Raw genomic sequence first — 27500 nt, forward strand, 5'->3', positions numbered from 1 at the left:
ACACGGAGGGGTCTACAGGAGGTAAGGTTCACCACACTATAGTGCAGCGTTTCTTAAAGTGTGGTCCGTGGGGGTCCGAGGAATGTTCCAAGGGGTCCGCAGGATAATTTGACCGTCGGTCTCAGATAAATTTTAGGCCAAAACGTGGCTTAATTTGTGTGCAAAATTGCAAAATTAATAACGTTCTGAAATTTTTTTAAAGTAAAATGTAAACATTTATGTTGAAGATAAGCCATTCATAAATAATTCAGTAGCAATTTTAGTACTATATATTATACACTGAAAACACTTTTAAATCCAAGAGGGAAATGATCATAATAAGGGGTCCGCTGCACAAGAAAGTTTAATAAACACTGTGCATAGTGGAACCATCTATGATTTTTGCGTCTGTCTCTATCCTCCGTCTAGGACTTCCAATTTTCACCGTCTATCCGTCAGTGAGTATTAAAGGCCGTCTGTTTCTGTGATACTTCCAACCATTGCTCACTTCCGTGAAGAAGGGACGGGGGAGGTTCCTCAGCTGAACGGTTCTTTGACATTTGTGTGGCCCGATTTTTACCTCTTTCAAGACTTGGCAGGTAACCCCTTTGCCCGAGTTATATTTGCAATCATTCTTCTCGCTCTTTCATTTGCATTGTGCACTTGGAATTCCATTCTCTTCCCAAATATCATCCGTAGAATTCCATTTATTCGTGTAAAAGTAACCGTCGAATTCCATTGTCATCCTCAATATAATCTTAAGAATTCCATTTACTCGTTCAATAGTAACCGTATAATTCCATTTTTGTCCTGAATATAATCTTCAGAATTCCACTTATTCGTTCAAAAGTAACCGTAGAATTCGACTTTCTTCCTGAATATAATCTTCAGAATTCCATTTATTCGTAAACGAGTAACCGTAGAATTCCATTTTCTTCCTAAATGTTATCCGTAGAATTCCATTTTCTTCCTAAATGTCATCCGTAGAATTCCATTTATTCGTACAAAATAACTGTAATTCCGTTTTATTTACGTAGATTAGCATTTAAATACTATTTTCCCTGAGTATATAACCGTAGAATACCAGTTTCTTTTAGTAGAGAAAAAAATAAATACTCCCAGAATTCAATTATTTTCACCTTCGTAGGTTACTACTTTAATTCCATTTTCTTTCGCAAATTACCCATGGAATTTAATACATCTTATACAACGCATCCCGAAACAATTTTGTCTAAAAATCGTGAGAGGAGAAGGAACGAAAAACATAAACTATAGATTTAAAGAATCAAACTTTCAGCGCTGTCTGAAAGAAGGCACCTGTGTTGTCTACAGTCGAATATGAAACCCAGTCTATGAAGTGAAGGCTTGCCTCTAATATCGAAGAACACTGATAATCGCTTTCCACGATATTTACAATTACCGAGCTCTTCCTGGTAAAGACGCAATCGACCTCCTTGTGACGTCAGCGGAGAGGAAAGTTGCCTTACAAGAAGGATACGATACGAGAGAGAGAGAGAGAGAGAGAGAGAGAGAGAGAGAGAGAGAGAGAGAGAGAGAGAGAGGTGGTCCCACTTTTAACAAACAATACCTTAATTTAACTCACAGGTAATCAACCTTTCCAGGGAGAAGGCAAATAAGAATAACGAATGAAAAGCAAAAATAACAGCTGAAAATCAAATAAAACAAGATAAAACGAACTACAAACAAGCAGCCTTCCAATAGCTGGCTCCCAGTCTCCTGCAACTTGAGACGCGGGTGACTCAAGCCTTCACAGGAGAACCATGGCCTTGAAAATAATCGTAATAATAACAGCAATAACAAAAGCATGAAAAAAGGGAAACATTTAGCTGACGGCTTCACCGTCAAAACAAGCAGGAAAAAACATCTACAAATTTACTTATCACAAACGTCATTATCATGATGTAAAAAAAAAAAATTAACAAAAACAGAAAAAAAGGAAACATCTAGATGACGGCGTCATTATCAAAACAAGAAGGAAAAAGGTTCTATAAATTTATTTATTACAAACATTATTATCAAGATGTAAATAAAAAAAAAATAAATACGAAAATAAAACATCACATGGCAGTGTTGCCGAGACTCAAAAATCGTCTGATATTCGTCTCTGGATAAAAGCTTGAGATTGCCGGCAGTAGCTTCAGGTCGGCCCTGAAGGATGTGACAGACAGTGACAATTATCTGCATGCAATGAGAGAGAGAGAGAGAGAGAGAGAGAGAGAGAGAGAGAGAGAGAGAGAGAGAGAGAGAGAGAGAACTACTGACTGAATCTGAGAATGGGGTAGTTAGGCTATTTACACAGTTAGAGAGAGAGAGAGAGAGAGAGAGAGAGAGAGAGAGAGAGAGAGAGAGAGGACTATGATGACTGAGAATGGGGGCACAGATGAGAAGGAGGGGACGAGACAGAGAGAGAAGAGAGAGAGAGAGAGAGAGAGAGAGAGAGAGAGAGAGAGAGAGAGAGAGAGAAGTACTGACTAAATCTGAGAATGGAGAAGTTGGAGAGTTAGAAAGGGAGGGAGATTCAGACTATGTCTGAAAGAATACATGAGATGCATTGAGTCAGACAGGCAAAATGAAGGTTAACGAATTAACCAAGAGAGAGAGAGAGAGAGAGAGAGAGAGAGAGAGAGAGAGAGAGAGAGAGAGAGAGAGAGAGAGAGATAAATTCTCAGTTCATCCCCAATAATACTTTTATTGTATACCAGCATTCAGTACCTTTTCATGGCCTTGAAGTTGTCTGAAGTGCGTCGATAATATCATTTTGAATGATAGCCGTTATAATAATATAATGACAAAGCCAACACTAAAGGCAGTAGTTTTCATAGATATTCCCAAACGTACCTAGATTCCTTACTGCTGAAGCAAACTGACAAACAGAATTGCAATTTAAAAGCATATCTCATGCAACAGACAATGTAACAAGCTCTGAAGCATCAAAGCAACACATCTGCCAAAGTATAAAAGGGTCTCTCTCTCTCTCTCTCTCTCTCTCTCTCTCTCTCTCTCTCTCTAATCCCGTATATCGCAATCAGGACGCAAGTTCATTTTCAGAATAATCGCCTATAATCATCCTCACTGAACAGGTTAATTGGTGCGTGAGACTCCCTTTTACCAAAATAAAATCATCTCTCTCTCTCTTTCACCATTTAATATTTATCTATCTATTCCAGATGCATTACTTACATATCCTAAATAAAATGAGGGCTTACATCATCTTTCATCTTTCTTCCTACCAGTTGTCAAATGGCAAATTTTTCCCCTTCATCGTGAATTAATGTTTATTTCAGGATGCATTGCTAAAACCGAAGGATTTATCTCGAAGGGGCCTCAAAGGTTGGGGAAACCCCCAAAAACGGGTGGGCCAGCGCCCGTAAAAGGTTGCTGCCCCTCCCAGCTCCGCCCTAACATCCGCTTTACTGGGGCGGCCGTATTTCGTAAAGGCGGTTCTGAGACAGATACACACACACATACACACACAGACACCTCGTTTGTTTACAAACAAGACGGTGGGGGTACGAGAGGGAGAGTTTCAAGGAATGACGCTCCTCGCGCGCGTAAAACTGCGTACGAAAGTATGGTTGGCACGCACATACGCACGCGCATGCGCATGTGCGCTTTTAGTTAGTACATGCGTACGCTGGGCAAGTGGCAGTTTCGTGTAAAGGTGAGCCCACGTGACCATATAAAGATCGCAGAAGGTTCATGAGTCATCGTCATCATCATCATCAGCAGCAGCAGCAGCGTTCAGGGAATTAGACGAATGAACGCAGACAGACAGACAGACAGACAGTCATTACCATCAGTGTGTCTCCCGACGCATTAATTGATCCGTACCTACGGATCATACGGTGGCTACTGAACCTCACAAAACCCCCCACAAAATGGAACCTCACTCCTCCAGCATCCACGACGTCTTCGCTTCACGGCCTTGTGAGAGGATCTTCCTCGAACGGTTACTACGTCTGCAGCAGATGCCCCTCCCATTCCTCTACCCCCTCCCCCTTCCCCTCCCCTCCACGTGAGCCGAATGCCCCGACCTTCAATTCTTCAGTATGTGTAACCTCCCATTCCCTGTATCGCTCCTTCCCTTGAGGGATCCGCTTGAACCCGTCTCGTCGTTTGTGAGAGTCGTTAGCATTCTCTCCTTCATCGCCGGTTATTTGCAAGATTTCTTTTCATCTTTTCGTCATTCGGCATCGACTGCCTTTTCATAATCATGCTGCGCCGTGTATTCCTTCGTACTCATCCTGCATTGCGGGTGCCCTCGTAATCACCCAATATGGCCCAATCTTTCAAACTCGCCAAAAAATGATTCTTCATATTTCCCTTTAAGTCGGCTTGCATCGCGTTAGTCCTCCCGATTCCATCAATAAAATTGACTTACTGATTCATGCTAACTGGCGTCAAAACAACAATGGTCATACGACAGCCAGCCCTGCTCTTCAATTCAAAATACCGACGTCTTATCCTAGTATAATAATGAAGAGTAAAATTCGCAATAAACTCCTTATAAAAAGTTTGTAATCGAACAAGACCCACTTACCAATGGAGAGTATTTCCAGTATCTACCAAAATCCACAGACATTAACTAAGTGACATCTCTTCTTTCTGTATTTCCCTTTACCTCCTTTTACTTCTTAATGAACACCATATTGTTTGGAAGCTAGAATTTCCAGTCGATGGCCCCTTTGGTGGGCTTGTTCCATAGTGTGGATAGGGTTCGTCTTCTCAAATTATTAATATCAATACTATAGGAAGTTTCACAGTCAAGTGCTCGTTTTGCATGTGGTTCTTCGTCCCCCTCCCCACACCCCTACCCAGCCAAAACCACACCTCTCCCGTTTCGTCCTGAACACTACCCCAGGATGGGCACAACAATTAACGAGGCAATCAGATACACGACGAGAAATTTGTTGGTTCGTTGCACATACAGCGACCGAGGCCATAATAATCCCCTATCAATAAATACTAAACTGACCCTCGCTGGCCAGCAACTTGAAATTTAAAAGTATAAAACCTACATACATTAGACTAATGGAATCACTTAAGCTTGTCTCGTCCTAGCCTCGATCAGCGTCCCAGCCCGCATTATCACAATTTACGTCCAGCCAGATAATGGATTAGGATACCAGTATCTCATCTAAATCAATTGATGCCTTCGCCCTATTATCCTTCTCCTGGTTTGCTTTTTCCTTCGTCCAAAGGCGTCAGAGGAACATAGCGCCTGGCCACGCCACCTCATTCCTCATTGGTTTCCTCAGGAAATTTATCTCGACAGCTTATGGATCGATGGGTCGGCCAGTCTCTTCCTTCCCTCTTCTGCCAAGCTCTGGAATATTTCCCTTACTTCCCTTTCCCCTGGTTCCTAAAATCTGCTTCCTTTCAAGATCAGAATTTCTCTACCAATTTCTTCCATCAGTCCCTGGCTACACACAGCTCTAGTCAAGTGTTCATGCAATGGAAAGATGATGTTGACTGATTCTGCTTCATGGATTGAAAATTAACGGAGCCTTCCTTGATTTAGATTAAGCAACTTTAGCTTCAAGACTTGCCGTTCGTTTTGCTAAGAAGTAAATACAAAACTAAATGATAACATACCTTGGTGAAAAAAAAAAACATCACTGCTGTAAATGAGTCAAGGAATTTCTGATTAACGTGGATTTCAATCCAGCAGTCGAAAATCAGAGCCAGTCACATAACATCGAATGGCGTTGCTGCCCATTTGTCTTGCAGTGACATGCATAGTAGCACGCGGGATATTGTAACACGGTGCAAGACTCATAAATTAGTCTACAACAGTAGGCCTAATACCTAAACCTAAGAGAGAGAGAGAGAGAATAGCCGAGCCTCCAACTGATGTTGAACAATGAATCACCTCAGTCGAAATTAGGTTCAACTTTGCTGTACGCGCCATAGTGGGGACAAAACAGGAAGGAGTCTTTTGCTTATATACTCCTATTTTCATGAACTATATACATTTTTTGGGCTCCACAATTAATAAATACAGTGAATTAAGATATGAATTTAAAAATCCAAGTAGGTCTTACAATAAATACCCATAGCATAATAACCCCAGCATTTGACATCAGCTGTAGTTTAAATTTCTCCAAAGTTACGATTAATCACAATCTCTACGATAAAACTAGCTGTAGCTTGTGACTTTTAAGTATTTCTATATCTCGTAACATCAAAGTAACAATGTAACTTGTAACATTAAAGTATTGCAATAACTTGCAAGATCAAAGCACTGCTGTAACTTGTAACATCAAAGTAATACTGTACTTGTGGTGTGATCATGAAAATTTATACAATTTACCCCATACTCCAGGACAAACAAGCATATCTTCCATCAACATCGTATGTTCCTGGGACTACTACACAGGTTCTTCTTTCTTTATCTGCCGTTCTATACAAATATAGCACGCTTAGGCTACGCCCTGCGACCCTCAGGCCAGCGGAGTAACACTTATGACAAATCATAAAAGGACCTTTAAGGAACATGGCGGCCGCAGTTCATGATGACTGAATCGCTGCTGGTGTACCAGATTCAAATTTCTACCAGATTTAGGGGAAATACCTTTTATCTATATGCGTAAATATACAAGATCTCCCTCTCTCTCTCTCTTCTAGTTATCTATTTGTTTGTCAGTATCATCATATTTTTTTTTCTATAGAGTACATGTTCATTTTCTATATTTCTCTTCATACCTCTCTACCTGAGAGTTCTCTCCTCCTCTCCCTCTCCTCTTTTCTCTGCCCTTCCCTCCCCCCCCTCTCCCCTCTCTCTGCTCTCGGTCATCTCATACTCTCTACCCTCCTCTCTCTATCTCTCTCTTCTCCGCTCTCTCTCATATCTCTGGCTCTCTCTCTCTCTCATCTTTTTATTAATTTGTTTGTCAATATCACCGTATATCCTTCTTCTCAATACAGCATATGCTCGTTTTCCATATTTCTTTTCTTACCTTCCTCTCCTCTACAGAGTTCCGACACCTCTCTCTCTCTCTCTCTCTCTCTCTCTCTCTCTCTCTCTCTCTCTCTCTCTCTCTCTGTAACCATTTCAAAGCGGCGGTAACACCGCGAACATTCCTACGAGCGCCACGACTGCCGAGAGCCGCCTCCTCCCGCGTTTTACATAAACATATTCATTTTGCAGATGCACGGCGCATTCCACACTCGTAATGACACATTCCCGAACAACCGCCGCCTGCCGAATTCTTCCGACCGACGGCGATCAAATTTTACACATATTCCCCGACACCTTGAAATGGGGACCGCATCGAGTATGCTGTTAGCCTTGCTGTTAGCCAGGGACCTTAAGCGTCCGACCGACAGCATTCTCTTTTCCTTTTACGTTCGCTGACAGGAAGACTGGTCTTTATGGCATCCAACTGGTAGGGGGTAGGGGGTAGGGGGACCCCCGGTGGGCGATTCCATCTCTTCATTCAATGAGGCGATGATGTTTAGAATATTTTTTTCTTTTATATACCTATATATACGTATATACATGAGAGAGAGAGAGAGAGAGAGAGAGAGAGAGAGAGAGAGAGAGAGAGAGAGAGAGAGAGAGAGAATTTAAACGAAGATTTTTTTATTATAAATTGTAAACAAGATCAAACTCACTCTCACTCTCTAATTACCATTAAAGACGAAAAACTGTGAAGACATCCTCCGATGAACGAATACCCCCCCCCCCCCACCTCTCTCGCTCTCTCTCTCTCTCTCTCTCTCTCTCTCTCTCTCTCTCTCTCTCTCTCTCATATAGCCAAGTCGTGTCTACACGCATATCACGCTGACCCGCGACACTTGTAAAAACATCCAATTCATTCACACGACGTCCCGAGCGGCATCTTCGTCTCCTCCTCAACAAGCCCTCGTAGTAGTAGTAGTAGTAGTAGTAGTGATGGTGGTGGTAGTTAGGAGTCGTGTTTGATAATGTCATCGGCACTATCGGGAGCCTCATCTCCCGATTATTTCCTCATTACCAGATTCTTCTTTCATTTCGAATGGGATGCCGTCGACACCTCGGCCTCCATATAAGGAGTAGCAGCAGCAGAAGGGGGAGAGGGGTCCCCCAGTCCTCTCGTCTTTAACGATGGAGTCCAAACTGGAGGAGTCGTTTTTTTTTTCTTTTTTTTTTTTTTCTTTTTTTTTTTAAGGGAACGGGACGGTCAGCCGATGTCGGGGAAATTATGCTAAAGCGTGTGACCGCTTCATCTTCAAGTGGATTTATACAGTCGTGAAGTACTTATTAAACTAATCTCACAAAATGATACAGCGACTACCAATGGTATACGTAAGAAAAAAAAAAGAAGGCTAACTGAAGACTAACGTAGTATATTCTTATTCAAATGATGACGCTCATATACCACTGTATGATGTATTAAGCCTTCAGTAAATACTGTTTCCTTTACGCGATGATCTGCGTATGGAGAATGATCCAAGGTTGCAATAGAAGAAGAAGAAGAAGAAGAAGAAGAAGAAGAAGAAAAAGACGAAGAAGAGGAATTGTGGTGTCACAGAATTCGAACATATATGCTCACTTTTAATCATAGTGACTAAGTAACGTAATCGTCCTTGTTATTAAATGACATAACGCTCGGTATAAATAATTCCACAATGCCACGATGTTTACGCCTAATTATACAGACCCTGACATTCTCTTATTTACCAGATGATGTATCCTAACAACAAGATTAGTTTCTTTATTCAATATTATTAATATTAATGATTCAACTGTCTTCAATTACTCCAATCAATAATATAAATGACTGAATTATTTATATGTATCTGTGTGTGTTATTATTTTCGTGGAATAAATGACAAGTTGATCATTCTGAACGTGGGTCACCTGACCAACAATAAATAAATAAATAAATAAAAAATGCTCCGCTTCAGTCTTCCGTTCATTTCACTGTTATTTCCTTAATTATCAATTCTCCTCCTCCTCCTTCAAGCTATCCTCTTTCCTAATCGTATAATTTTCCATTCCGTCCATTCCATTCTTCTATTCGTACAATACCACCAACTCCATTTTATCCTTCCATTATCATCAAATCGAGTCTATCATTTATCATCAACTTCACTCTACCTTTGCATTATTACCACCTTGATTGCATCCTTCCCTTTTCAACTCCATTCTATCTCCTGATACTTTTAATCCCGCTGTCTTTCTCTTCTTCCCAAGAGAGTTTTATCCGCCATTGTCAACACCGGCCTACATTTCCATTCCCATAATTGCATTCAGTCTTTCCTTTACCATCCATTCGAACCCATCCCTCCATTATCAGCCTCCTTTATCCCTTCATTATCACCATTAACGCCTATTCTATGATTCCATTATCAAATTCACTCTAATCTTCCATCATCAACAACTCCATTCTATCCCTCTATCACTGCCAAACCCATTCTATCCGAAAAAAAATCGTTCTATTTCTCTTTCTATTCGGTTCCACCCTCGCTATTATCCTCTCCTTGGAAATGATATTTCTCCTTTAACGGCCTCAGATGAAGTTGAAATGATGACTCGTAGGTCAAGGGAGAACGAGAGAGTGAAAAAAAAAATCATTTTTTAAATGATAAAAATACGGCAAATGCTCGTATTCTTTACACCATTAATGCTAATACTATGTCATTCACGGGATTTTGTGTCGTAAGAATGTAGAGAGAGAGAGAGAGAGAGAGAGAGAGAGAGAGAGATTGTAGAAGACGAGAGAGACGAGAGAAGAGAGAGAGCGGAGGAGAGAAGGGGGAGGAAACACACAAAAAGAACAGGGAGGAGAAGGGGGGGGATTGGAATCACACAAAAAAATAATAAAAACAGGAGGGAGAAGGGGGAGAGTTCACAACAAAAAAAAGAACAGGAGAGAGAGGAGAGAGAGAGAGAGAGAGAGAGAGTAAATCCCGGAAGAAATTAAAGGTATAATGACCTTTGAAAAGTAGGTGATAATGACATCACATAATCCTTCGGCCTTGCAGAGTTCCCAGAATGAAGACATTCGTACGAATTAAACACGGCTATCAATCCAGAAGAGAAGCATTTTCAAAACATGACCTCCATTTAACGGAAGATCTTCCCACGACGAGCGCCTAAACCTACGAAAGGATCTTCCCTAAACAGAAGAACTCTAAACCTACGCCAGGATCTCCCATAAACAGAGGAGTTCTTATAGATAAAATACGATCTTTCCTGCGCCCTAAGAGTTCCTGAGCCTAAGAAATGATCTTCCCTAACTACTGGAGCCTCTAACCTAAGAGAGAATCGCCCCTAAACACAACAGTTAACAAACGTAAGACAGGATCTTCCATAGACAAAAAGAGTTCTTATTAGGAGACAGAACTCGTCTCTAACCAGACAGGATCTTTCCTAAAGACAAGAGTAAGTACAGCAAGTATCATAACGGCCTCTAAGTACAAAGCTACAATTCTACTCATACAACGCCCACCCCATAACCTCTCCCGCATCTACATGTTAAGGACTTGCGTATTATCAGTAACACGATAGACCGAGACGAACGCTACAGAACTCGAAGAAATAAAATATAAAAATCAATGGCCCGACAAATACACAACGAGCGCTCACAAGCATTTACACACAGGCACACGAGGTGACGCAACAATACACGTCAGGTTGATTAACCTTTGCTAAAAACCTGCCAACTTGCTTGCAGACAGGTCTATGCGTCGGCGATGCCAAAACGCAACGTCAAAAATTAAATGAAGATTTCACAAGGTTTCGCCCAGGGAGAGAGAGAGAGAGAGAGAGAAGGAGAGAGACCGAAGGAGACTGAGAGAGAAAGAGAGAGAGAGTCCGAGTCATTGTATGGCAGACGGGAGGTTAACCCATCATTACTATTGTCATTATAGCAGCAACGAAAAAGGATGAGCAGCCACGCGTAAAAGATGACATAAAAGATAAGAGAAAAACTAGCATAGTATTGCAGAAGGAGCATCCGACGATTTGTTTGGAGACAGCCATATTTGGTACACTGAAAACCAGTTCGAAGTTACGACTACTCCGGCAAATTACCCGTCCAGGTTTATCCCGAATGCGAAGGCGCGAGTCGTCATCCGACGCTGTCCCCACTGAGGATTCCGATCCCCATGAAGAGCTGATACTAAAAATACGTGATTTTATCCCAGGAACACATAACTGCCAAGCCATCGTGCTTAGCAACGAGCAAACTTTGAACCTGGTTGTGGACACGGGAGAGGAGCATCCCAACTTCAAAAGGTTCGATTCACCGGCGCACACGATCATGTGTGTGTGTGTGTGTGTGTGTGTGTGTGTGTGTGTAGGGTGAGTGTATGTGTACGTTCTTCAAGAATGTGACGACGAGATATATACATATTAAACGCAAGAAAGTCCACGAATAAGGGAATGGACGCAGATGACTATAAAAGGAACATAACGACGGGATGATGAGGTTACGGGGTGAAATTTGTGTGGATTAGGCTTCGAAAGGAAGCAAGGTCGGATTGATAAACGGAGATAGACTGAGAGATAAAGATAGAGTGTCATATTAAAAAAAAAAAAAATCAAAGAGCAACACGTTAAAGAGTACTACCGGTGAAAACTGCAGGAACATAGAGCCATTTTCGTAATGCAAAATTCAGGGGTTATCTAAAGGTCACCTAGACCAACCGACACCTGATGTCCGAATTTCAAAATAACGCGAAATACTTGAATGAATAATTATCGTTAATGAAATGTTAGCCACGGCGTCCTCCTAATGTTACAAACAATGAGCTACTGTCAGCTTTTTCATACAAGGTAAAACACGTTAGGCGTGCATGCCTACGAAATCATTATTTTTTTGCGACTATGCACGCACGTACTACGTGTGTACGCCTATGAAAATATACAATTAAGAATGTACATAAAACAGTCCTTTTCTGCAAGAAAATAATGTCGAAAGAAATATCTTATAAAGATGACCACTCAATCTGTGGCGGAAAATTGGCTTGGATAAGATTCAAAGTACATCTATCTACACACACACACATACACACAAACAACACACACACACACACACACACACACACATATATATATATATTATATATATATATATATATATATATATATATATATATATATAGACTTAAAATTATAAATAACCATCCACAATTATGTTGCAAGTAAATACTGTACCTTGAAAATATACAGGTCAACAATAAACTACGATTCGCCATATGAACCAAAATCATCTTCGGCAAGCTGCTGTGTAAGAGCGTGAACATTTTTATAACCCCATATCTTCCAATGTAGTTATAACTTCTGAGCAATGACAGCGGTGCATGCGGTGGAAAGCTACCATGTTATAACTGACTTGAACTGATTCAGAATACAGAAATTACAAATGAACAAATTTAGTGAATATTCTCATATATATATATATATATATATATATATATATGAATTATATTAATAGATATATAATATATATAAAATAGTTTTATTTTTTTTTTTTTATATATATATTATATATATAGAATACGGATATAAAATCTATATATATATATATATATATATATATATATATATATATATAGACATATATATATATATATATATATAATATATATATATATATATATATGTGTGTGGTTGGTGTGTGTGTTCGGGTTGTTGTGTGTGTGTGTGTGTGTGTGTATAGTGTGTGTGAATGGTCATAATGAGATATGGAATGATATACAACATCCAAATTCCGCTGCTAGTGCTAACAGGATCGGACCAGCAGGATAGGTTACGACCCTCCCCTTTCCCCTTACCCCTTCTCCTTTCCCCCGGGGAGGGCCTGGCCTCCGACAAATTTTAGTAATTATCCATCATTATCCTCGTCAGGACTTTCAGCGTCGTCCTGCTAACGACGGGGTATCAGTGCATACCGAATAATGGCAGCGGGTCTATATGGGAGATGTATTATGCATAAGCCTATGCAAATGAGCCCCGCTTGGGCTTGCAATATATATAGGCTTTGTGGGTCATTTAGGCCTAATACCCTCAATGAGAGCAATTACGAGATTACGATTATCATTTTCTTTGCTTGCGTGGAGACCTGGACAGGTCCTGTCGCCCGAAACGATACCGCTCCAAAGGAGGAATGATGTTCCAGGAGTCCTTTGGTCAAGTGGAATTATCCGGGAATCATAAAGAAAACCACAGTATTTGCGACGCCATTTGTACGTTCAATAAAATTAACGGATTCTGCACTCGGAAATGGAGCATCTGTTTGTCATTAACTTTTATACATATATGTGTATGTAAATTTTAATATATATATATATATATATATATATATATATATATATATAATATATATATATATATATGAATATATATATATATATATATATATATATATAGTATATTATATATATATATATATATATATATATATATATATATATATATATATATACATATTATAAAATTTACATACACACATATTTGTATAAAAGTTAATGACAAACAGAAGCTCCATTTCCGAGTGCAGAATCCGTAATTTATTTTGAACGTAAAAAATGGCGTCGCAAATTACTGTGGTTTTCTTTATGATTCCCGGATAATTCCACTTGATCGTTAACATCGTTGTCATTTTTGTAAATGTACTGTTACACGGCTTTTTTTACTCTCTCTCGTCTCTCTAATGATTTTGAAGTTCTTTGTGCTCTGAAATTTAGTGTTCTTTGCATTATTATTATTATTATTATTATTATTGATTATTATTATTATTATTATTATTATTATTATTATGATTATTATTATTATGATTATGATTACTTGGGGAAACGCTCGCAGAGGGAGTTGGAAGCTGCTTTGGAATAAAAAATATTATGCATCTTTTTGACCTTTAAATTTATTATCATCATAATAATATTATGATTGTCGTTATTGCTTACTAAGAATCTTGTTCGTGTGCTCTGTCTTACATGACTTATTTATTCTGTCAAATATCCGTACCATTATGGTATCCCATACATACTATCATACATACATATCTATATATACATACATACATACATACATACATATATATAATATATATATATATATATATATATATATATATATATATATATTTATATTATATAGTGTGTATATATATGTATGTATATATACATATATATAATATTATATATATATATATACATATATATATATATATATATATATAGTATATATATATATATATATATATATACATATATGTATGTATGATACCATATGGTACGGATATTTGACAGAATAAATAAGTCATGTAAGACAGAGCACACGAACAAGATTCTTAGTAAGCAATAACGACAATCATAATATTATGATGATAATAAATTTAAAGGTCAAAAAGATGCATAATATTTTATTCCAAAGCAGCTTCAAACTCCTCTGCAAGCCAACCAAATAATAACCCCCAATAATAATAATAATAATAATAATAATAATAATAATAATAATAATAATGCAAAGAAAACTACAAATTTCAGAGCACAAAGAACTTCAGAATCATGAGAGAGAGACAAAAAAGCTGTGTAAACAGTACATTTACAAAAATGACAACGAGTTAATGATCGTGATATTTTAAGCCTCTCTTTTTATTGGTGGCAGCCGCAGTATCAAAAATCGCTCCTCACTTCCTGCAATCAAGTCGTCAAGGTGAACGACGGAAACAGTCAACGTACTAAATATACATAACATACATATATATATATATATATATATATATATATATATATATAATATATATATATAAACAATATATATATATAGATATATATATAGATATATATATATATATATATATATAGGTATATATGTATATATGTGTGTGTACGTTATACTATATAGACTTACATATATATTAAAGTTAATAACAAACAGTTAGCGGTAGCACTTCATCATTTGCGTCTTCATAAGGCAAATCATCATCATTTTCCTTTATCAACAATGAAAAACAAATATCCAAGATTCTAGAAAATAATAAACGAGTTTTGAATACAGCTTTCTCAGGTCCTAGAGACTTCCACCTTCCTACAAATACGGAACAAAGAATTAACGCCATAATTCTCCAACGCTAAAATAACTAAAAAATAAAGTAACAAAAATAAGGGAACAAGATAGGTGTGTGTGTGTGTGTGTGTGTGTGTGTGTGTGTGTGTGAGTGTATGGGATGGGGGTGGTTGTCATGTTAATGAGCTGAACTAGAAGACAAGTAACCCTTATCTAGCTCAGCTCCAGAAGACGGTAAGAAAAGAAAAAGGTTAGGTAAAGGAAAGAAATTAGGCGATAGATTTGCCTCCATAAAGAATGAAGGTTATACGTCATTTAAACTGGTATGGCAGGTTTAGGTTTCCAAATCTTGGCCCAGGAGGGAAAGGGGAAATAAAAACTGGAAGGATTATCCATCGCTTCCCACGAGATTGACTGAACAGAGGTAATTTTTCTTTCTTTATTATATCATTTCAAGTAAAACACTAATAAGAAGGTTATATATTAAATCAACCTTGCTTATTAAACTTTGTTAGGTATGCAAGTAAACGATTCGTCCAATTCTCCTAAGCAATGATCTATTGTATATATAATACATAAATATACGGGGATACAATCTACAATGATGTAGAATCCTTTTGTAGTTTTATAAAATACATACATTTTCTTATGAACAAGACCACAGCTGATGGCGTAACCTTTAATTTGCTGTACTAGAAATATATACTTTATGAAACTACAAAAGGATTTTACATCATTGTGGATTGTATCCCCATCTTCTTAGTGGTACGACATAGTCCCTAGCTTCTGCACATATGTACGTGTATATACATATACACACATATATATATATATTATATATATATATATATATATATATATATATATACACATATATATATACTAAGAAATCACAAAAGTAAGAACGTGATTTTGTTTATTAGCTGAAGCCACTGGGAAAATCTAAGAAAGAGAAGACAATGCCAAGTACTTTCGTGTATTTAACATATCTTCGGTGCACAAAGTACTTGGCACTTTGTCTTTTCTTTTTCAGATTTTCCCAGTGGCTTCAGCTAATATATATATATATATATATATACATATATATACACGCTGCAAACATTCTAACGTAAAAAAACAAACCTTGATGTGAATTTATATTCAAATAACATCAGGCGCTAGAACGGGTAGTCGTCGGCACTCGAACAAAAGGCTGACCCAAATATTTAAGATAATCTTACGATCATCGACGGAGAAAGGGATAGTCGGGAATTATCGAATGATTAACATAGGTAATATTACACTTACAATCTGCGACCGCAGAAGAGGTAACTAAATAAAAAAAACTCTAATGCCATCGGGAATAACGTACAGACTTTCATCTATTCTATTCCGTATCTTTCCGGCACACGGGAAGACGCAATCAGATATCTAATATATACGGTATTTCGTAATTGCTTTTCAATGGATCCCGTACAGACTACCGAGGGGCAGGGTGGGGGAAGAGAGGGGAGGGGAGAAGAAAAAAAGGGGGGGAAACTAACCCTCATTCGGTTCCCCTCTTAAAATCCCCCAAGGCTACGAGGTTTTTCCATTCCCCTCCCATTTCGACAGAACCCTCTCCACACGAATCCCCATTTCATTCATGATTTCCTCCTTACTTTCCCTGCTCCCAAAATTCCTTAACACCTCCACAAAAGAAACATGTAATTACCGTACCAACTACAACCTCTCTCTCTCTCTCTCTCAATCGGAAATTCTATGAACAATCTATGAGACCAAGCCAACATTTTAAAAATAATTTCCTTCGACGGCGATGATTATCATAGTTTCAAGATCAGCAGCCTATATGATATTAAATCAATATTTAATAATAAATAAAACAACAAACCCAATTGCAAATTATTCCCGTCAATCCACCCAAACCCTCCCCCACCTCTCTCTCTCTCTCTCTCTCTCTCTCTCTCTCTCTCTCTCTCTGAGTCAAGAAGACTTTATGACTTCCTCTATCTTTTATCGCTATCATACAGAGAGCATATAGGTATGCATGTGTGTTTATGTACAATATATTACATATAAATATATATATATATATATATATATATATATATAGATATATATATATATATAATATATAATACATATTATATAATATAAAAGCCTTCAGCTATTTCGGTTCCGTCGACGAACCCATTGTACAACCCGGAATAAATAATGTCCTTCCTGGAATCTTCATACATCAACTTCATTTGCAGCTTCTGGGGTATCCCTCATTCACCCGGCCACCCTCTCTCTCTCGCTCTCTATCTCTCTCTCTCTCTATCTTTTTTTTTTTATTTTTACTCTATTCTATCTCTCATTTCCCTGGTCCCCTTTCTCCTCACACAAACCAGGACCTCTCTCTCTCTCTCTCTCTCTCTCTCCCTCTATCAAGCCATAGGATTCGAGAGAGAGAGAGAGAGTGTGTACCATGGGATAAGGGGAAACGGGTAGGGGTAGGTAGAGGGGGAGAGGGAGAGGGGCAGAGACGCAATAAATCGATTAAGGCTTGGTCTTAGTTATTATACAGCGATTGAGAAGGAGGTAATTCCTTTTAGGACACAGCATTACGCGTCGTCGGAATCTGAGAGGACAACCCCCCCCCCCCGCCCCCCCCCCTCCCCCCACCCCCCCCCCCCCCCTCGCTTATAATATATACTGTCGCTAACAAGCTTTTTTCTACCGGCCGGGGAAGAGAGAGAGAGAGATTTTGAGAGAGATAGATACGTAGACATAGATATATATATATATATATATATATAGATATATATATATATATAATATATATATGATAATATATATATATATATATATATATATATATATATATATATATATAATATCTCTAGAAATGAGAGAGAATCTGGAAAATTATATATATATATATATATATTTATATATATATATATATATATATATATATATATATATATATATATAACACACACATATAGAGAGAGAGAGAGAGAGAGAGATAGAGAGAGAGAGAGAAATGCAAGCACGAGATCCAGGGAATCAAAAGAAAGCTTAGAGATAGAGAAAGCGCGTGGTGAGTGGAGAAGGGATGGTGGGGGGGAAGGAGGGTATTTGGGGGGAAGGGAAGGAGGACGTGATTTAGGGTGGGGGGTCGGGGGGGGGGGGGTCGGGGGGGAATAAGTGATTGACGACTGGAAGAACGGAAAAGAAGCCGGAAGGGAATTGCGGGGGAGGGGTGAGGAATAAGGGGTGAGGAGTGATGTTTGGGGAAATAAATTAAATCGGATATAAGTTAAAAGGAGTGAATGAATAACGTAAATAATTCACAAATAAGTTATCATTAATTTGAATTGTATAAAACGGCAGATACAAATAACATACAGAAAATACATATATCAAAGTTGGATAGAAGTTAATTAGGGTGAAAGAATACCTTACATAGGATGAATGGAAAAGTGAATAATTCACAAAATTAAAAGCTACGTATATGAAAATATTATCGTTAACTTGAATGACACAAAAAAGGCAGACAGAATGAATAAAAATAAATATCTGCGATGAATTACTTATGAATCAATTGGACAAAAATAATAATGCAATTAATTAATTATGAATTTAATTGGAAAAAAGTAATAATAAAATAAATTATTTATGAATTAAACTGGACACTAAATAATCAACAGGATGAATGAACTGAGTGCATGAACAATTAGATGTATAAATACGATGAGTTAAACCGATTGAATCAAATATAACTAAACGAAAAAATGAGTAAAAGGTATTAGTTGATAAAGGGAAAAATATAAACTTCATTTATATACTTCATAAATAAAATAAAAGAAGGAATAAAATATCACACTATAAATGTAATGGAACGTGTAAAAATAGAACATTATAAATAAAAACTATACGGATTTAAATTGGGAAAACGAAGTAGACTGTAAGAAGAAAGTATCACGGGTTGTGCGCACACTACAACCTAACCAAACAATATTTGTAAAAAAAATAAATGATAATAATAATAATGAATTTTATTTCAGCCATGTCAACAACAACAACAACAACAACAACAACGACAACACAGCAACAACAAAACAAAAACAACAACAACAACAATAATAATAATAATAATTAATAATAATTTAATAATAATAAAATAATAATAATAATAATAATAATAAGGAATAAATTGAACCTCCAAATAAAACTTTTATCAGTTTTCTTCTCAAGATTGAAAAAGAAACCCACAAAATTACTGTGTATAACGTTTTTACTTATGAGAAAAAATAAAATATAAATACTTATAAGTAAACACGTTATACACAGTAATTTTGTGGGTTTCTTTTTCAATAATAATAATAATAATAATAATAATAATAATAATAATAATAATAATAATAATAATAATAATAATAATAATAATAATAGCCCACCACGAATTCACTCCGAAAAATGTTGTGCCTTAGAATGATATCCTTTAGAGAGAAGAAGAAGAAGAAGAAGTTGTAAACGTTGCAACCTTCGAAAAACGTTAGGTTAGTGATAACAATGTCAACAATGCACAAACATTTCTCTTATCTGAAACGTTTGGAGAACGCGGTGGGACTTACCGAGTCACTCCGATTAAGCCCACATGGGATGATATCAACTTGTCATTTCATTGCATACAAAACCAAAAAAAATTTAATTGATTCGGTAAAAGCGCGTAATTGTGTAAAAGTGTAAAATTAGACAGTTGACTCAACTTTAATTTCAAGTGTTCACAGATGTATCACTAATATGGAATATGGTAATGCGAATAGCTAATATATATATGTATATGTATGTGTATATATGTGTGTATATATATATATAATATATATAATATAATATATATATATATATATATATATGATATATTAGCTTATATAAATATGTATAAATAATTACTTATACTTATTTCTCGATACATAAATATCTATATATATACATATATATATATATATATATATATATATATATATATATATATATATATATATATATACATATACATAACAGCTTCATGATTTCCACACGCCTGACTTTTTTATAGTCACAAATATCACTTAATATCGATTTCAACGTATCTTGGGAACAACCTACATCCAATTATCATTCCCCCTTAGGCGTACGGTATTCAAAGATGTAGAGTATTCGAAATTAAGTGGTATGTGTGGTATATATATGTATGATATGTATATGTATATATATATATATATATATATATATATATATAATATAAATTCTATGTAAATTCACTGATAATGTACTGTATGGTTATTAATATATAGTATAAATATTATATAGATATATATATATATATATATTTATATATAATTTATATATATATATATATATATATATTATAAATATGTATGTATTATATATATACTTAAATACCTATATCATATGTATAATTATATAGAAATATATATATATATATATATATATATATATATATATATATATATATAATATATATATAAAATTCACTGGTAATGTACTGTATAGTTATAATATATAGTGTATAAAAAATATATATATATCATATATATATATATATATATATATAGTATATATATATATATATACTTAAATACCTATATCATATATGTAATAAATATACTTATATATATTCTATAGGTGCAGCGACACTTAATCAATTTCCTATAATACTCTACAAACCTCATCCATAAATTCATAAGCAATAAATACCTCCGAGATTAAAATAATGGGAGACATCCTTCATCATCACAATTATGATGATGATGATGATGATGATGATGATGATGACGATGGTTTCAATACTAAATTCCCTGAAATACATGTTTTCCCCTTATTTCTTCGTTTCAAAATACTTGAAGGCGTTTGTAAATCTACAACAGAAACATCAATAAATGTGAAAAGAATTGCTAATGGTGATACGCGGTTGTAATAAGCATTTAGTACTGATAAAAATGCCTACATTTATCAGTCCAGAAGGAATGCGTGATTAAAAATAAACAAAAAAGTTCATTAAGGTTTATCAGGGTGATAAATAATTCATTACCAAAATAAGATCTTGCCATAAGAAAATTTTTTTTAAAAATAATGAACAACAACAATGATAATAATAATAATAAAACCTAATGGAGAACGCCATAAGAAAAAAACAATAATAATCGAATGAATAATAATAATAATAATATAATAATAATAATAATAATAATAATCTAAAAAGTAACATGATACAATCACCGTAAAAACTCTTTAAGAATGTAAGAATGTAACCACCAATTCCAACAATACTCAGTGACGCACATACTACACGTTGTCAAGTCTCAAAAACTAAAAAAGTCAAAACAGAATTACTATAAACGTCATTACCGACAGTAACACAGGAATTCCAATTAAATCATCTCACGGCCACGAGAATCAGAAACAAAAAATACTAAATAAAATATATAGTAGCCGGGGATAAACGGTAAATATATAAACGTGAAACATTCACGCGTTTGTAATAGCGTCAAGTAATACGTACGATATATTTATGATTATAAGAAGCAATCTACTTACACCATCCACACGCTAGAATTAATTTCCGGCTTTTTTTTATAATGCAGAAAGATCAAAGGCGTGAGGTGCAGAGAAAGGAAAAATGTCAAATGAAATCATTGTCTGATCAGAAGTTTCTCTATTCCCATTGAATGCTAAATAATAAAACTATCATACATATATATATATATATATATATATATATATATATATATATATATATATATAATATATATATATATATACATAATAATATATATATATATATATATATATATATATATATATATATATATATATATATAATTCAACATGATGAACAAGATTTATATATACTTGTATATATAGCTATATATATATAAATATATATATCATATATATATATATATATATAGGATAAATATATATAACCAGATTTCTTGTTTCCTGTGGGAACTGGCCTTGTTAAGGACACTGGATTCCCCTCCCATCGGTCCACTGCAAGAACGCAATGCAGTCATTGCTTGATTAGACATTTTTATTTAAATCAAATAATAAATAATAAAACAATATATATATAATATATACTATATATATATATATATATATATATATATATATATATTACATACTACTAAATCTCTTGTTTCCCGTGGGTCTCGGGCTTGATACAGACACTGGGATTCCCCTCCCATCGGTCTCTGCAATAACACAGACCGACACAGGCATCCACAGCAAAGACTGGCAACAGACAATCAATCCATCCTTCAACTTGAAAACAGACAAGGATGACAAACACATATTTTGGTGGTGAAACGTGCTCGTTTCATTTTGAGATATTTCCTGATCAGTGTTCTTCTCTGTTAATGGCAATTTCAACCCATTCTAAATGAAAATGTAGCACGCACGGTTTCTTACTTTGATGTGAATTACATTTTTACACGTCCCTTTTATACCCGTTTTACATGAACACGTGCACGGGATTTTTTTATGTTTCCAAAGAATAACGGCACGGCTTCTTAGACATGTCCCAAAGGAATGCGTGTATACACAGCCACTGTGACCCGTTTCACACACGTATTTACACGGCCTCTTAGGCGTATTCTACACGGACGCTTGCTCGGCTTTTCCGACACCGAGCAGAAATAATAATTAGCACGTAATGGCCACTCAAATAATAATAAAAGGGGGAATTAATAGGAGGAGATAACGCTCAAAAACCGTTTTTAATGCCGCGGCCGGCCCCATCAGGATTCATGAATAATTTTAGCGTTCCTGATACCGCTTTTATTTCGGCTATAACCCGTGGAAATCTCACGCCCACCCCAGCCCCCCTTACTCGCCCCCCCACACCCCGCCTTTTGAGGGTTTGTTGGCATTTTTATTATTATATCGGTGGCACAACCAGAATTATTTGATTCTGGTTATTTTATAAATTTTCCAGTAAGTTTGCTTGGGTGTTTGTAACAGTAATAACTTTAACACTTCTAACTGCTTTTACCGAAATGCTGTTTCTGCTAATGATGATGATAATAATAATATAACTCAAAATTCTATTTTCAGTGCACTAACAACATCCCAAACGACCACCAAAAGGATTCACCGAATTAATATCTATAATGATTGCAACGAAACAGGACGAACATCAATAATGAAAGTACACATGAAACAGAGATCATAAACGCATCAAAATCATTTTAATACTTAATAAACGCAATCCCTTCCCAACCGTAAAAATGCCATTTATCGTCATTTGACCGCAATAACGTCCTCCGCCTCCTCCTCCTCCTCCTCCTCCTCACCCCTCTATGCCCCCTGACAATGCCTTTTTCCCCCTTTACCCATTTTTTGAAACCTCCAGGTATCAACCAGAGCGCACATATATATATCGAATTGGTTAGCCCCGGGGGTATTTCAATTATGTCACAGGCACCCGATTACAATTCTTGTCCTCTTGGTTTTCGTGTCCTTATTTGGGGGGGGCGGTCGCGGAATTTTCGGCCTTCTGGTCAGGCCGCCCAGGGGCGAAAAGCTGGTTGTTTGTTGTGAGTTGTGGGCGGCCTTGTACATCCTTGATGTGTCTCCCATGCCCCCAAGGCCTAATTTTACCTTGAAACAATTGCGGCCGCTGGATTTAATTATCCGGCATTTTTTATCTCTTCCTTTTTGAGTAATTAGACTTCTCACACCGGATGGTATTGCCATTCCTGCAACTCAACCCCTGCCCAGCCCCAAACCCCTAAATAATTTAGAGGCTTTCAAACCCAAAAGGCGGTTCTTCAGGGAAAGGCGGAAATAAAAGAAAGAGAGGATATTAGAGCCGCATCCAAAATGATTACGGCAACGTCACCATCAAACCACAAAAACAAAAACAGCAAGAACAACAACAAGGCCAACAACAACATCAACGACACAGATTTAATCAACAACAAGCATGCAAGATGACACAGAAACAAATTAATCAAAACTTTGCATTCGCCGAGTGCAATTACCGAGTTGACCTGCACAGCGGAGGCAGCAGCAGCTTTATTTTTCAAGCAAAGGCAAAAGCGTTTTTGAACGGCGTGACGACACAAGCATTCTCATACACGCATTTACCCTCCACATTCAAGAAGGCGGAGGAAGCAGCAGCAGCAGCAGCAGTATTTCGGGATTTTAGTGAAAAGGGGGCGACTGCTAAAAATGCTTTGACTGGATACAAGAAGACATCAGGAAACGAACCCTTCGGGAAAGTATGCAGCCCGGCTACACACGGATACAGACACATACACACGAACATACACACGTGGACAGTACACAAGGAGACATAAGCGAGACTTCTCACCATCAATGATGCATAAGGAAGTAATCAATCGAATGCCGCAGAACAGAATGCACTGAATTATTCAATTTCCAGCGGCAGCAGCTGATGTTCATCCGCCCCCGAGAAGCCAGTGGAAGGAACTTGGTGTCATCATCGTCATTCCATTGCAATAAAAGGACACCCCACACATCCTCCTACTTGCTCCTTCTCGCGATCCATCATGTCCTCTTCCTCCTCCTACTTCTCCTCCTCCTACTTCTGCTGTCGGGGAGCCCCGAACACAGAAAATTCATTGTCACTAATTGAACTTCGCCAGAATATCAAGGTCGACACAAAATCCTCTTCCGAAATTCGTCAAGTGGCAACCTCTGTACTCGCTGGGTCCCAGATAATGTTAAAGATCTGCTGAAACACAATCATCTTGGATTACTCCTCCTCTCTGGTCCTTCCAAAATGCTTCCGGCCCCCTGGCACCGTTCCGGCGCTTGTTTCTGCCGAGGACCAACAAGGCAGCAGAAGCACAGCCTTAGAAAAAACAGCAGAAACGAAAGGAAGTGAAGGACTCAAGGCTTTTTGGCAGGTAGGTCCCAGAGAGCGATCAATGGAGAGAGAGAGAGAGAGAGAGAGAGAGAGAGAGAGAGAGGAGAGAGAGAAGGGTCTTCACTCCCAATGCTTCTTCCCAAGGAAGCCTCAAGCTCTTAATTCTAAAATCTCTTAATCCTACCATAAGATGCACCAACGACAGACAGACACACGCACAGACAACAAGACACCAAATGCACATGTACACAAATTTCCACGGTCAGTCCAAAACGAAGTGTGACCTGAAAAATAAATCATCTCGGCACATGCCATGTCTTAAGTAATGGAAAATTGGTCTTACCTGCTGTAGTTTGCCAGCTTAGTCCACCGATGAACATTTTGCTGCAAGAAAAACGCAAGATGACATGAGTGGAGTAAAAAAAAAAATAAATATATAAGGTTGGTCGCGATAAAGGTGATATAGAATATTTTTCTGTTCTCACGGTTCCGGTTCCATATAATGGTGAGTCACACATTGAACAACCTGCTCCTCTAGGATGTGATAAATCCCAGGATTCTTTTGCTTAAACTGGACGCTATACAGGATTTACAGCAATTGACATATAGACATATGCTAGACACAACATAGAACTTGATCATATATGAATTTTTTCATTTGAAATCAATGACTGAAACTCTCATTCAGAAAAAATAGAACTGATTTTTTTTAAAACATATTTTAGGCATTTTCTTGAAGGCTCTTATATCCTTTTTATCCTGAGGCAGATGACTGACATTCTCAAAACAGATTATCGCATGGAACTCTGGTCGTGCCAGAAATCATCATCATCATAATATCCACGAAAGAACAAAGATAGGCGATGATAATTCGCCTGGTAAATTGCAGCTCCGCGACGTACCCTGGGTCGTTGGGCACCTCCCCGGGGGACCCCACGGGATTTTCCACGGTGGCAGCGGCATCCATGATCATAATTGCAAAGTAGTGGGTTTAGCTACGTTATAACTACGCCACTAAGTTAAAACTAACTAATAGAGGAGCGGTACTTCTCTACGCGATCACACACAATACCGTACTACCAACTGCCGAGCACCGAATCTTCTTACGGCCCACCGCCAGAGGGAGAGGGCGGAGTTTATTGCGGTTGCCAGTTGCTGACCTAAGTTCGGCATTCTTCCTGATGCCGAAATTCTCAAGACTTCAGATAAATAGAAAGCCTGAGAAACGCATTCGAAAGCTCAACTTGAGCCTGTCAAGCACCTGAGATTGCCTAAGTGCCATCTGCATTGTGATCTTCAAAAGCTAATTTATACCAAAGTTGTCCAAATCTTTTGAGGGGGAGGGGCCAAGGCATGACTGACATGAGATCAGACCTTGTGATTGGTCAAGTGGCAGGACCATTTTATGACGTCACAAATCACGATCACAGATACCAGTGCACTCTAGGGATGGATTACCGAACTAAACCCGGCTAATGACTCCCTGAGGATTCTGCGGTCATAATTCATAATTACTCATGAGTTAAAATGTTTTTATCCCTTTATTATTCCATAATTGATATTTCTGGAAAATATCAAATTGTTGGCGTGAAGGTATGCCTAAAGCGCTGAAGGTACACGTTATAACTGTTATTATTGCATAATCCACCAGATTTCCCCAGCACTGTTATTCCTCTAATATATTCCCCGCAGGCAACGTTCGCGCCATCTCTTGGCCACAAAACAAACTAGTGGGTTTTTTTAGCGTAGGCCGGAAGGGCAAACGCTACTAAAAACATTTTTTTCAGTTATTGTGCTTCTCTCTTCATATCAGTTTAGCACCGTTCACATAATACTGTTAACAGCACATTAGGGATAATCCCCAATAAAATAAACAAAAAAGGCTAAGAGAAATATAAAAGCCGAACGGATTTAGGTTTTAACAGAACTCGGTTTTAAAAAATCATTATCAGGCCACCGTTCTGCGTGCAGTAGTAGTATTTCACAGCAAGTCCACCCGGCAAAAGGTGAAACCACTATAAATAATCGCGCTCCACCTATGACAGCCATAACCTACAGCACAGGGACACTGTAGATGCTCTTCCTTCGTGTGTGTTCCAGTTGTTCTTGCCGACTGCAATATTTAAAAGGTGCGTTCACGCCGATCAGCTGATGTATCACACAGAAGGCAGATCAAAGAGAGTCAGTGGGAGCAAATCTTATGGGGGGCCAGTGAGAATGAAATGCAAAACGTGTTTTGCGCAGATACAGGTGATGTTTATTGACGTTTTATTTATCTATTTATTTTCAGAAACGTACCTTTGAGTACGTTTAAGGGGAAACTCGCGCATTATGATACCTGCTGTAGTTGAACTGCAGTGCATTCTTGAAATGAACGCTAGAATTAACAGAATGAAGCTAAAATGCCAAACACGATTGCTATGGAAAACAATGTAAATAGTCAAATTTCTACTTATTACGTAAACAAAATTACACACACACACAAACACATACACAAACACACACACAGAGTGACACGTGTGAATAAGAAAATATTATCTAGAGACACAAGGTGGAAAGAAATAACCTGAAGTTAAATTGAGAAGATTAAAAATATAGCAGAAAACTAGAGAATGGAACTAAACA

General features: G+C 37.2%; 1 protein-coding gene across 4 annotated transcripts in view; it reads right to left on the reverse strand.

The window, feature by feature from the left end:
* Positions 1-25958, reverse strand: part of LOC135202375 (RNA-binding protein Musashi homolog Rbp6-like) — a 1243940-nt gene extending 1217982 nt beyond the window's left edge. For all 4 annotated transcript variants that reach the window (XM_064231739.1, XM_064231737.1, XM_064231738.1 and 1 more), the window contains exons 1-2: positions 25778-25958; positions 25219-25259 (exon numbers count right to left, since the gene is read on the reverse strand). In XM_064231739.1, coding sequence (XP_064087809.1) covers positions 25219-25259; positions 25778-25848 — 112 coding nt within the window. In that variant the 5' untranslated portion in view covers positions 25849-25958. The remainder of the gene's footprint in view (positions 1-25218; positions 25260-25777) is intronic.
* Positions 25959-27500: the final 1542 nt, after the last annotated feature.

The sequence above is a fragment of the Macrobrachium nipponense genome, chromosome 30, assembly GCF_015104395.2.
Source record: "Macrobrachium nipponense isolate FS-2020 chromosome 30, ASM1510439v2, whole genome shotgun sequence".
NCBI classification, from domain to species: Eukaryota; Metazoa; Arthropoda; class Malacostraca; order Decapoda; family Palaemonidae; genus Macrobrachium; species Macrobrachium nipponense.